At 36.8% G+C, this 13,528-nt stretch overlaps 2 protein-coding genes across 2 annotated transcripts in view; both read right to left on the reverse strand.

Moving 5' to 3' along the window:
- Positions 1 to 13,528, reverse strand: part of TTN (titin) — a 240,400-nt gene that overhangs the window by 101,979 nt on the left and 124,893 nt on the right. Inside the window, 7 exon segments of the mRNA XM_054069478.1 lie at positions 1,590 to 1,673; positions 1,904 to 1,957; positions 2,333 to 2,410; positions 2,928 to 3,032; positions 4,173 to 4,253; positions 5,161 to 5,235; positions 5,805 to 5,900. Coding sequence (XP_053925453.1) covers positions 1,590 to 1,673; positions 1,904 to 1,957; positions 2,333 to 2,410; positions 2,928 to 3,032; positions 4,173 to 4,253; positions 5,161 to 5,235; positions 5,805 to 5,900 — 573 coding nt within the window.
- LOC128852471 (protein tonB2-like) lies at positions 5,929 to 9,122 on the reverse strand. Its single transcript, XM_054069477.1, has 2 exons — positions 8,178 to 9,122; positions 5,929 to 8,000 (listed from the first exon to the last, which is right to left on the reverse strand). Exons 1-2 carry the CDS (start codon positions 8,377 to 8,379, stop codon positions 7,738 to 7,740), a joined length of 465 nt encoding a protein of 154 aa, XP_053925452.1. The 5' UTR covers positions 8,380 to 9,122; the 3' UTR covers positions 5,929 to 7,737.

Raw genomic sequence — 13,528 nt, forward strand, 5'->3', positions numbered from 1 at the left:
CAGTTTCCTCTTCTTTTACATGCATAGGAGTCTGTCCTTCATGAAGAATACTAAACTCCTCAGAGACTTTCTCTACGGCACCTTCCCTACAAACAACCAATTTAATTTCATCTCCCTTTTCTTCTCCAGAATCTCTTTCTGTATGCTTAGATGCTATAGAAATTATTTTCAATTCCTCATCAGGTAGTGCTGGTTCATCTTTTGCACAAGGAATGTGATCTACTGCAATTTCTGTTTTCTGACCTGTAAGGGCAGACTTTCTTGAAATTATGGGTGTCATTTCTGGCTCCTCATCTCCAGAAGCCAGGATAAAGTATTTAAGAGCCATTTTCTCCTGCTCATCTGCATCTGGCTTCAGTATTCCATCAGCTGTTTCCAGTGAGATTTTAAACTCAAATGGTTCTACTGTCTGAATGTCCAGAACTGCCTCCTTCGGACTTACTCTCTCTTCTACGTGTAAGAATTTCTCAACTAAAGTCTTCTTTAACACAGTTGACTTGGATTTTCCTTCTTCCACAGGTGGCATTTTATCTCTATGCTTTAGTATAGATGGTGCATCAGGCTTTTCTGCAGCTACAAAGGTTTTACAGGTAATGTAGAGGGTTAAAATCCATAAGAATAAACATCAGGAACAATATATTTTAAGATAAAATTTCCAGCTATACCTGAAATAAAATGAACATTGAACACTTTTTCTCCACACAACAGAATATTTACAGCACAATCACAAAACAACAGAAAGATAAGCATAGCACACACAAACGGTACAGACAACCTAAATAAACCAGTCTTATGGCACAGAACATTGTCCCACTCGTCTGTCAATTTAAATCCAATCCGGGTTAAAAGTAGCAGAAAATGACCACCTATATAAAATGTGTTCATTATGCTGCTGCAGGCCTGGCTACATCACCAAAGGCCAAAAGACATTTACAATGAGTCTTTTCAAGTGCTGAAAATCTGAGATCTGTAACTTAAGACCCTTTGAAAGATGGGTGAGTAGCATGTACATCAGCTCTACTGATGGGCCTCAGGCTCAGAGTACTTCAGAGGAATTGGACTCGTAGGTTTTTTTTTTTAATCACTGTAGGGTATGATCTGGGGTCCTAAGTTTATCAAATGAAAGTAGAAATACTCTAGTTCTTCAAAACCACTCCCAATTTTCCTCAGGACATCAATAACAAATTAAAAGAAGGAAAACAGAACAATAAAAATATTTTTTAAAACAATGGGTAACCTGTATTTTGCTATACAGAAAACACAAGAAATAATTTACAAGACATACATCAGGACATAAACAACATCAAGGAATCATCAGAATACACAAATTTCATTGTAGGACAAGAAATAAATGCACACATATCATGGTCCAGAAACAAGAGGACAGATTAACCTCTATGTTATATCAGGGACGCTTGTCTTTTAGATTAGGTGACGGTACCTAGAATAACATGATCCTTGAACAGAACCTCAAATCTTGTAATGAGTGAATTATATGATAGTACAGTTCTTCATTCTTTTTATCCTGAAGGTATTTATCTATTCCAGAGAGAAAAACCCTGTAAATAGCACAGAAGAAACATAAATACCTGCTTTCTTTCCAACCACTGGGACTGTCACTGGAGTAGTTACAGGTGGCGCTGGTTCTGCTGCTGGTTTTGGAGATTTTAGAGCTGTAGAAAAAAAAAAGAAAAAAGCAAAGAGTTCTCATATATATGTTTTAATAAATAATTTTGTTTTAATTATGATTTTCTTTAAAATGTTCTGTAGATTGTATGCAAGTTTCAGTCTTAGTTATAATAAAGACATCTGTTTACTGTCCTTTTAGCCAGAAATGTCTGAATGGAAGATACTAGACACACAAGAAAGGTTGCACTGGTATTCATAACTAAAGAATTCTTACCTACTGCAGGTTTAGGTTCAGACCCAGGAAGTGGGATAGCTGCTTGCTTAGGTTCTGGCATTTCAAACACAACAATTGCAAATAGATTAGTTTACATATTTTTAACTCCATTGAACATTAAAGTTAGAAGCAGCAATACAGAGGGAGTTAATCAATGACAGAATTTGTTTTATATTTTACTCATCCAGAAAGCAAGACATTAACTTGAGAAGAACTCTTTTTAAGCAAGATACAATGGAAAAAAAAAGATGACTTTTTCAAGCACTGAAGAACTAAAAACAAGAAATCCAGAAGAATGCAAAGCAGTTAACACTACATTCATGGAAAGACTTGAAGACAGTAATGCACTAGGTTAATATAGCATGATATTCAGCAATAAATACCATTTAGTTGCTGCAGTAAGGAAAAATAGCGCCACATGTCTGTTACCTTTTGGGGGTTCAGGCACGTATTTCTCTTCTTTTTTTATGACAGGTATCTCAGTTTTCTTCTTAGGCACTTCTGGGACTTTAAAATATTATTTTCATTTTTTTAAGATATATCAGAACACTTCGAATCCCCAAATATAATTATCTCCAATATGTTTAAAAATTTGCATTCTTTTTAGACATAAACACTTTCAAGTATTGATTAGGTTTAGGAAATTGTATTTTTCAGAGTGAGATTGACAGTACATGGACAAAAGGACAAATATTTCAAAACATTAACTAAAAGAATGTTGGAATTAACTTTCACTGTAGTTATATTTTTATATATTTTTATTTTATGAAATACTTGTGACATTCTCTCCTGTTCATTATGAAGATTGAGATGTAATCCCAAAATGCAGAATTCAGACCCAAATGTGGATGTCAAATTTGACTATGCTTTCAGCAAAGCTTTAATTTACCCAGTTAGGTTAATGCAAACCATCTTTTAGAATCTCAATTTCATTCCTGAATTTCAGAGAATACTGCTGAATAGTGCAATTTAAAAAAAAAAATAAAATCTGTTTTAGGAGATAGATTTGAGTGTAATCTAGTACCTTCAGGTTTCTTAATTTTTTCTACTGGTGTAGGTACTGGTTTAACTTCTGGTTTAGGTTCTTTTTCTGGTTTAGGTTCTTCCTCTTCTTCTTTTTTCTTAAGAACTTTAAAATAAAAGGAATTTCAGTTTTTAAAGCATAGGTAAACAGAAGAATAAGATGCTGAAGATGACAAAAGATAAAAAATATATCAACAATTATGAAGAAACGGGAATATAAAATATGTAGCTCAATATAAATGTAAGATTTTGTATATTCAAGATACTATTCTGAAAGACTTAAAATACAAAGTCATCTAGAGCAAAAAGATGCTCTTATTAAGAGCAGTCCATCTGAGAGGAAAGATGTCAATGTTGATTCTATGACAGTATAAAATTTCCTATAATATCTTATAATATATTTCTTATATTTAAATAATGACTTACCACACATAATTATGCATCAGTTACTGATGATTTTCAGGGACAAAATACAGTATTGTGTGTTAAACCCCTATTGACTTCAGTGAGAGAGCAAGACAATTTTGAAGTGTTACATTTAGAGATCTCAAATTTATATGAAGTCTGGATTTAATTTTATTTATTTCACTTATTTTTTGTCCTATCAGTTGGATACCTAATGAGACTGTCATCTGAAAAACTCAATATCTCTGTTTTATTGTGCTCTCTGACATTTGAAGGCTGACTGCAAGGTACATGGACATGAATCACCCTGCTGTGGTATTTCGAAGAGATTTGGAATTAGTGCTTCCTCTTTCTAAGCAAAAGTTGAGTGTTAAATGATTCAAAAGGCTCCACGCTTTGCAGGAAGGGGGACTGATTTCCAATAGTACCACGGGATTCTGTGATCAGTGCAGTACTTCTACAAAAACCGTGAAAGAGGGTACAGATGATACATATGTGACTCTAATAACATTTACACTATCACTGGAAAATATTTAGGGGTCCAGAAGCTGAAGACAGGAAAGCCGTCAGCTCTACTATAGGCTTTACAGAGATTAGGAGACATATAGGGAAACAGATTTTCAGTGTTCTGCTCTGTTTTAATCACAGACCCTTTGGGTCTGGCAGATTTTCAGGATATACCTTTCAACTATAAACACTTTCCCCAAGAAACACATATCAGGTAATTAATTGTTCATGTGATTTTCAATACCACACACATATTAAAAAAATGTTACCTAGGGGAATATATTGAACAATGTTAACAAGCTGGGTTTTCTAAAACAGAGTCAAGTTACTATACCTCTTTTCAAAACAACCTCTTCTTTTGGTGGAGGAGTAACTTCAGGAATTACTCTGCGAGGTTTCTTTACGAGTCCAGGCACTTAAAAGAATATTATTCCAGAATTTATTATGGTTTCGTAACAGTAGTAAAAGCTAACCACAGCTAAACATTCCAAACACACAAATCAAAGGCTGGTCCACTACTGAATATTAAAGGAAAGATAAACCTGATGAGATTGAAGTGAGTACTTTTAATACTTTCTCTAAAATATTTGCATAGATTTGCTTTCTAGGCTTATGCGTAAGGGGAAATTTTCATACAAATCGACAAAAGGGAAGTGTAGTTGGACAAAACTGTAAAGGTTATGTATTCAAAGAGTTAACATAGAAACATTATCTTTTATTACAGTCTTATGTTACATATCTATTCATCTGATAGTCTATCTATGATGTTCATTAGAACATCCAGTTTAAGTTCTAAACTTGGAATAGCTTTAAGAGGCGTTCTCTGCTTAGCTTCTGTTAAGTTCTAATACATATGCAAAATGTAAGAAGTACTCGTAAATTGGCTTGCTAAATTAATTATACATCTCTGTCTCTGGAAAGTGTCCTCTTACAAAAGTAAATTACATTTCAGACAAATAATAAACTACGTATGTTTGAACAATGCTGTATGTATGTGAACAGTAATATTCTTTTTATTTCTTCATAAGCAGAGAACCAAAGTGAGAACCAAAGATTATCACAAGTGATAAAACTCATAAAAATTCTCCCACACTTCTGTGATTCTGTCTCTTGCATCTCATGAATTGCATCAGAGGCGATTAAAGTGGACAGAAATCTAACATGAAAAAATACATCCAAGACTAGAGTCCACTGTCGAGCATAAGCTAACATAGACAGCTTTTTGATATTTCTGAGCAAATTAAAGAAGAAGATACCGAGAACTAAAGTTTTAGGGTCGTGAGAGGCTTAGTTTATGTAAGATTCTTATAATAGCTAGGTACCTTTAGCAGGTGGGGGTTCCAGTTTTGGAGGCTCACCCGGTTTTGGAGACACAACTTTCTTCCGTGATTCAGGAGCTTTAAAGAAAATTATTTGAATTTTACCACACATGTCATTACATTAAAAGAGAAAAGAACTTTCTAAAAAAAATCCAAAGAGCTGGTCAATACAATTGATATAATAGAAAGACAAGGACTTCAAAGCTAAGATTATGGCTGGTTAACTGTTTAGAAGTCAGATGATCTGTAGGAAGCACAGTTGATCCGAAACACATGTTCACATAGTAATACCAGCAAATGATTGCTGGGGATTCTTTTCATTTGTTCACTTTTAGAACACATTAAAGATAGAAGAATTATGTTAAGGATAGAAGAATGTGTTAACTTGGTTAAGATTTTTTTTAATAATAAATTTTTTAAATAGCTATTGAAAAGAACCCATGTCAACTGACTTGGCATACCAATGGTAAAAAATCATAAGCAGCTGACCATTATTAAGGCGCACCGTTAGAGCAATATAAATTAGAAAAGAAAAGAAGTCACAAAGTGATATGTTTAAAATTATGCTTTTCAAGATTCATCAGCATAATTTAAAAACATTATGTGTTTGAGTCCCCATTGTTAATTGTGACTTCAGATGATTATACCTTTAAGTAGTTCTTTTGCCAATTTAATATCTTCTGTTGGTGGAGTACGTGGTGGTGGTTTTCGCTTCTCAGGGGTCTTCTTTTCAGGTTCCGGTGCTTTAAATAACATTAAGTAGATTTAGTACAAGCTTACTACCACAGTATTTATGTGAAGAGTAATGTACTGATGTCAAGATGGTAATTTTCCATTCCCAATGAAGTCAATGAAAAAAAAAATCTCGTTGAAATAAGTATTAATGAGTATGAAAGAGCCTTAGACTATAGCTTTGCAGTGTACACGCAATGCAAATATCCGAGTTCACTTAAAAAGCATGTTAATAAACAGGAGAACAAAGATGGGAAATGAAATGATTGAAAGACTTTCATTCACAAGAAATGAAGAGAAAGCATTTAAAATAATCTATATGTTGTACTTAGAATTAAGACATCAGAACTCATTTCCAAAACATAGTAACAGAGGAAGAGTGGCACAGAGACCTACAACATACAGGTACACGTGCAAAGAATGAGAAAGCAAGAAAAAGACTGGACAGTGATGAAAGACAGGTGTCCTGTAACCTCTAGGTGGGTACATTTATACCTTCAACTGGTAAAGCTTCTGCTACTTCTGCAACTGGAATCACTTCAGCTTCTTCAGGCTCAATCTCCTTTGTGATTTCATATTCTTTAAAGAATATTGACAACTAGTGTAAGTTTCCAGTGACGGTTTCACATGAACAATTACATAGATATCAGTAAAAAGAAAGTTACTCTGGTCGACACAGGCAAATACACATTAGGATAAGGAATCAGTATATGTTACCTTTGCAGTTAATGCATGCTTTGGTAAAATTATTCTCTTTCTATGTAAGAATGAATCAAGAATGTGAGAAGGATAGTATTTTTTATGTGTACAAGGTAAACAAAACATTAAATTTGTGTGTGAGTCATTGTAACTGGAAGGAAGAAACTTCAGTGCTCTCAATTAATTCCAAATTGTAACAGCAATATAAACACTAGATTTCGAGAGACTCAGATTTAGTTGGAATTTATTGTTATCTTATGAAGAGACTCACTTTGTTAGGAATATCCTATGTAGGAGTATATGTCAGTTGAAAATACTTAATTTTGACTGTGATATTTTATTTCCAAACTTGAAAATATAACAGGAGATACAAGAAACATTGACTTGTATAATCTAAAATACTAAATGAATATTTTACAAACATTACAACGTGAAAAAAGGGTATAATCTATTTTAAATCATTTGTTTGGAAGTACAGGACAAAGGACTGTCCTTTTGGTAATAGCTATGATGGCATGTACCTTGACTTGGTAGTGGTTCAGCTATTTTAGGAACAGCAACAGGTACTTTATCCTCTGGGACAGGTTTCTTGGGCACTTCAAGCACTATAAACATATATTGGTTCCTTTTATTTGAGTGCATATAAAGGTAAATATGACATATAAAAATGACAAAGACACCTAGCACACAGAAAATCATAGTGACAGAGACCGTAACCATGAAAGACTCTTTGTTCTTCATACAGTCTTTCCAAGGTAGACTACATACACCTGACAGATTTTGTAGACTCTATCATGAACAAAGGAAAAAGAGGAAAAACAGAAAACATTTCTTCTCAGGAGGTGCCTCCTGACAATATATACCTTTGGTTGAAGGAGGCTCCGGTTTTTTATATTCTGGCTTTTTAGGCGTTGTAAGAGGCACTTTCTCTTCTGGGACAGTCCTTTCTGGCACTTCAGGTGCTTTAAAGATATTAGTAAATTTTCAGTTTGGTGAATATTAAGATACATATATATGTACAATACTGAAAAGTGCAATGACCCAAAAGATTAAGCCACTCACAATACGAAAATTCACTCAGATACCTAATCAATGTATACATTGGTGAAAGAAGGGAAAAAGTACTCAGAGAATAAAGAGATGAGAGGTTCAGTCACTGATGTCTGTACCTTTAGCTGAAGGGACTTCGTGAGTTTTAGGGACAGTCATAGGCTCTGGTATCTTTGGCGCTGCCACAGGCTCTGGTTTCTTTGACACAGCCACGGGTTTCTTTGGTAGAGGTACAGATTCTTTGTGCTCAGCCACAGGCTTCTTGGGCACAGCCATAGGCTTCTTGGGCACAGCCACTGGCTTTGGGGGAATGACCACTGACACTTTTTCTTCTGGCTTTTCCTCCTCAGTCACCGCAGGCACTTTAAAGATATTAGTTCCTTTTACTTGACTGAGTTACATGTCATGCACATGCAGACAAAACACAACCAAAAACTACTTTTGCTCCTCCCCAGAGAACACAGAGGGTCAAAGGCCACCCAGTGCCACAGAAACCTGGGGGGCATGGCAGGGTCTTTCAGAACACCACTGTTGTATACCTTCAGCTGGAGGAGCTTCTGGCTCTCCAGGCTCAGCAACTGGTGCCAGCTCTTCTAATGCTTCCTCCTCTTCTTCCTCTTCCAGGACCTCTGCCTCAGGCATCCCAGGCACTTCAAAGATATTAGTGCGTTTCATTTTACATTGGTGAAAACATGTGCCAAGTAGGAACAAAAAAATCAGGGCAAGACAGACACGGAACATCACGACAGTCACCTCAAAACCCACCACACGTGAGCAGCATCATTTACCTATCACACATAATCTTAAGAGTCTCAGTTTGGAAACATAGACAAGCCAAGAAAGGGTAGGAAATCCCTAAGGAGAAGAAGATTAGGTATCTCCTTTTTTAAGTTTTCCATGAAGACAGGTACCTCTGGGTGCTGGAAGCTCTGGAACTTTGGCAGCGGCCACAGACACTTTTTCCTCACGAGCAGCCTTCCTGGGTACCTCAGGTGCTTCAAAGATATTAGTAACAGTTAGTTTTATACATTAAACAGGAAGACAAACAATGAAACACAAGCTATAGATGCACTCATGAAAGTAACTGAACTGGTCCTGTGGTACAAGCACAAAATGGTTATGCCAAGTAGTTTCTGTGAGAAAACTACTGGCTATGTTTAGGTCCCACTCGAGGGTGGAGGGCGAAGTGTGAATTAGGATACCCCTCTCTGTACACAGCAGCCTCGCCCCCCTGGGAGGAGAGAAAGTGATTATCAGCCCTGCTGGCATCTGACTGTTCCCTGGTAGAAATCTCATCCCGTATCTTATCTGTTCCTCATGAAGCTCCTGGTGTTTTGCATTAAGCACAGTGGGCTTTGACAGGGTGAGGAATCCAGTGTTTCTCCTTTGCTCCTATTTCTGTCCTTCTCCCCTTGCGTTCATTTTTTTTCAGTTTTTAAACATTCGTTTATTTTCTTATAGTAGCTCTCTTGTCTCAATTTTTATTTCTGCTGCCTGTATAGTTCACCAGATTTTTATAACCATTTTCATCATTATACACTCTAAAATTTTTGCCATTTTCTTTAAACACTTGATATGCTGTCTCTTCTCACTGCCCTAATATGTACATTTCAGAACAAAAATTGTTTTTTCATTTCCAAAGATGCCTGTCTATCACATGTGCTAACTGAAACTGTAGAAAGAGTCATTAAGACATTCACTGTGTCAGTTCAAGGTAAAAATATTGGGCAGTAACCTGAAAAATTTCTGATCAAAATTTAAAATATAACATTTCAGTATCTGATGATTGAGAACATGAAAACAAAACAGTAAATTCAAAACATCATTTCTGTCATGTATACAAAATACTGGATAATTCAGTTCCTAACTGATAGATAGGACAAAACTTAGGAATTTCAGTTAATCACAAGTGGACAGGATAACAGACATCAGAAGTAACATGTAAATGATGAGAAAGAGTTTCATTCAGACAGATGCACAGGGTGACAGGTACCTTGAACTGGTATAGGTTCTGGCTTTTCTGGCACAGTGACAGGTATGGGCTCTCCCAGAACACTTTTCTTGGGCACCTTGGGCACTTCAAAGATATTAGAATGTTTTAGTTTTGTGGGCACTATAGATGTGTATGAAATAATAAGACAATCAATATTACACGCACACAGCCTTCCTTGATAAAGCACTGTGGTTACATTCAGCCACTCGTTATTCTTTGCTTCAAACGTGTAGTATGAGCAGGTGTCAAATACATCACACTGCAGATGATTCTTATTTCTGAGTCAAGGTGGTAATGTAGAAAACATAGGCCTTCTCTGTAAGAGTTGATAGAGGCTTATCTGAGGAATCCCATTGTATTCGAATATGTCATGTATCATTCATGACTGCTTTGTCATTGTAGTATTTTTTTTTAAGAGAGTAACATTTGCTGAATCATCACCACTTCTTTCTGTCAATTATTTCCGTTCTTTACACCTCCTGTTTAGTTTTCCACAGTTCCCATCTTCTAAATTCTGTTATTTACAGAAATATATACTTCCTCTCCTCTGTTTTTGATTATATTAATGACTCCTTCATGCGCTATCAAGAACATCAGTAGATAAATTGAAATTTTACTAGCAAATCTGCTTCTTGCATACCAGGACTGATCTGCTTTTGAAGAGATAACAAACTGACACTGCTGCTGTGATCTAGCAATACAGGCTACTAGAAAATTCATTGATGCAATATCACGTTCTTTAAACTGAAGATTTCTTTGTAGGCTTTTCTTCAGAACAACTTGCTATTCTGTTTAAACCAATTGTACAGAAAATATTAATTCTGAAATTTCACAGAGGGTGCAGAAAGCTGAAGATATTTTTCAAGGAGTTGAATCTAGTTTGCCATGTTTTTCACACTCCACATTGCCCTTTATATGTCTTACACACCTATCTCCAATAGGTCATCACCAGAAAAATTATTTCAACTTAAGTCCAGAAGAACACGTTTCTTTCTAAAGATGATACTAATATGGATAACAGGTACCTTTGGCTGGTGGTGGTTCTGGTTTTTGAGGCACAGCAACAGGCACTTTTTCTTCTGGGACAGCTTTCTTGGGCACTTTGAGCACTTTAAAGATATTATTTTCTCTTAATTTCACGTTTTAAAAATTACACAAGATTATAACACTTAGGATAAAAGGAGAGTTTAGATATTTCTAACACTGTAACATTTCTCCAGTGAGTGGCTACTTAGTCACACATGCAAAGACAGGCACAACAGGCTAGAGGTAGAGGACACATAACAAATTTTACACAAAAGATGGGATAAAAACTGAAAATATTAATCATTACACTGAAATGAAAAGCAATTCCTCCTGGAAGATATACCTTTAGCTTGTGGAGCTTCTGGTTTCTTGGGCACAGTCACAGGTTTCTTGGGCACAGCCACAGGTTTCTTGGGCTTTGCAGGAGCAACCACTGGCACCTCCTCTTCTAGCTCTTCCTCCTCGGCCACATCAGGCACTTTAAAGATATTAGTTACTTTTACATGACAGAGTTAAAGGTCAGTGATCAGACAAATGGCAAGCAGCAGAGTAGGAAAGTCAGCCATTGACAGACTACGAGGGACTCCTCTTAACAAAATCACTCTTCTTTTGGGCGGACTACTTGCAGCAGAGAACCAAACTATGGGCTTATGAGAGAGGCCTTGCTGACCATCCCCCTCCCTCTCTCCTGCAGGAATGTAGAGGCAGGTATAGACAAAACACAACCAAAAACTACTTTTGCTCCTCCCCAGAGAACACAGAGGGTCAAAGGCCACCCAGTGCCACAGAAACCTGGGGGGCATGGCAGGGTCTTTCAGAACACCACTGTTGTATACCTTCAGCTGGAGGAGCTTCTGGCTCTCCAGGCTCAGCAACTGGTGCCAGCTCTTCTAATGCTTCCTCCTCTTCTTCCTCTTCCAGGACCTCTGCCTCAGGCATCCCAGGCACTTCAAAGATATTAGTGCGTTTCATTTTACATTGGTGAAAACATGTGCCAAGTAGGAACAAAAAAATCAGGGCAAGACAGACACGGAACATCACGACAGTCACCTCAAAACCCACCACACGTGAGCAGCATCATTTACCTATCACACATAATCTTAAGAGTCTCAGTTTGGAAACATAGACAAGCCAAGAAAGGGTAGGAAATCCCTAAGGAAAAGAAGATTAGGTATCTCCTTTTTTAAGTTTTCCATGAAGACAGGTACCTCTGGGTGCTGGAAGCTCTGGAGCTTTGGCAGCGGCCACAGACACTTTTTCCTCACGAGCAGCCTTCCTGGGTACCTCAGGTGCTTCAAAGATATTAGTAACAGTTAGTTTTATACATTAAACAGGAAGACAAACAATGAAACATAAGCTAGAGATGCACTCATGAAAGTAACTGAACTGGTCCTGTGGTATCAACTGATGCCTCTCTCTCTCTGGCTCATACACAAAATACCACACAGAGGCACAGGCACAAGTACGATATGGTGATGCCAAGTAGTTTCTGTGAGAAAACTGCTGGCTAAGTTTAGGTCACACTTGTGGGTAAAATGTGAATTCGGATACCCTTCTTTCTGCAGAGCAGCCTTCCCTGGGAGGAGAGAAAGTCATTCTCAGCCCTGCTGGCATCTGACTCTTCCCCTGGTAGAAATGTCATCCTATATCTTATCTGTCAGCATTCCTCAAGAAGCTGCTGGTGATTTGCATTCAGCACTGTGGGCTTGACAGGGTGAGGAAGAGAAATCCCATTATCATTACTATTTCTCTCCTCTGTTCCTGCTGGGTTTTTTTTTCAATTATTTCACAGCATAGTATGCGAGGGCTTTTGAGTTTGTGAGGTTTCAAGGCTTCTGTAATCCTGTATTTAGATATTGTATTTGCTGAGGGTAAATGGGCTGCCAGCAAATTGAGCAAGTTTCCTTACTCTCCTTTGTGTGATGCAGAATTATTCTACACAAATGCATAAGATCTGATGGTCTTGTACATAATAACTATGTGCAATTCAATTGCAGATTTGCAGAACTCACTCTCTTCGGCCCCCATGAACTTATGGTCATGAAGAAGTTATGGTGATGTATGACTACAGTCATATTTTTTTCTTATATGAAAATTAATCGTGGAATGAAGACTGTCCTCATCTACCTTATATTTGAATAAGCACTGAATTTACTAACAAGTTTAAAGTATCTGTTATTTGGGATCTAGGCCCAGATCACATATGCCTACGTCATAAAATACTGCTGCCCTATCTAGGTATGTCCCTCTTTTTACTTTGGTACTTCTCCCATAGCAAGTTCAGTTCCTTCATAGTCCATCGGACCTGGATTTCCTGCTTATTCTCTCTGAATATATGACCAGTTTTATGTTTTTTTTTGCTTGTTTGTCTGTTTTTTTTTATTTTTAATATTGCTGTGTCATGACTGTATCTGGCTGTAGTATCACACAACAGGACACGGTTACTAGTTGATAATCGTTAAAGAAAAATACTTTGGGGGAAAAAACCCATTGATATTATTTTAGATTCCTGGCCAAATGATAAAGACAGACATTTACATTAACCATCCAATGTACAAAGTATATTCTCAAGTATCTTATAAGTACTGTTATTTAGGATTTTAGATTCTGAACATGTGTGAAGGAGACTTGGAGATTCCCTTATGTGCCAATGCATTTGCCACTCTACCATAGAATTTTGATCAGCACAGAACTTAGAAATTTCAGGTAATTACAGGTGGACAAGATAACAGACATCAGAAGTAACATGTAAGATGGTAAGAAAGAGTTTCATTCAGACAGATGCACAGGGTGACAGGTACCTTGAACTGGTATAGGTTCTGGCTTTTCTGGCACAGTGACAGGTATGGGCTCTCCCAGAACACTTTTCTT

The sequence above is a fragment of the Cuculus canorus genome, chromosome 6, assembly GCF_017976375.1.
Source record: "Cuculus canorus isolate bCucCan1 chromosome 6, bCucCan1.pri, whole genome shotgun sequence".
NCBI lineage: Eukaryota > Metazoa > Chordata > Aves > Cuculiformes > Cuculidae > Cuculus > Cuculus canorus.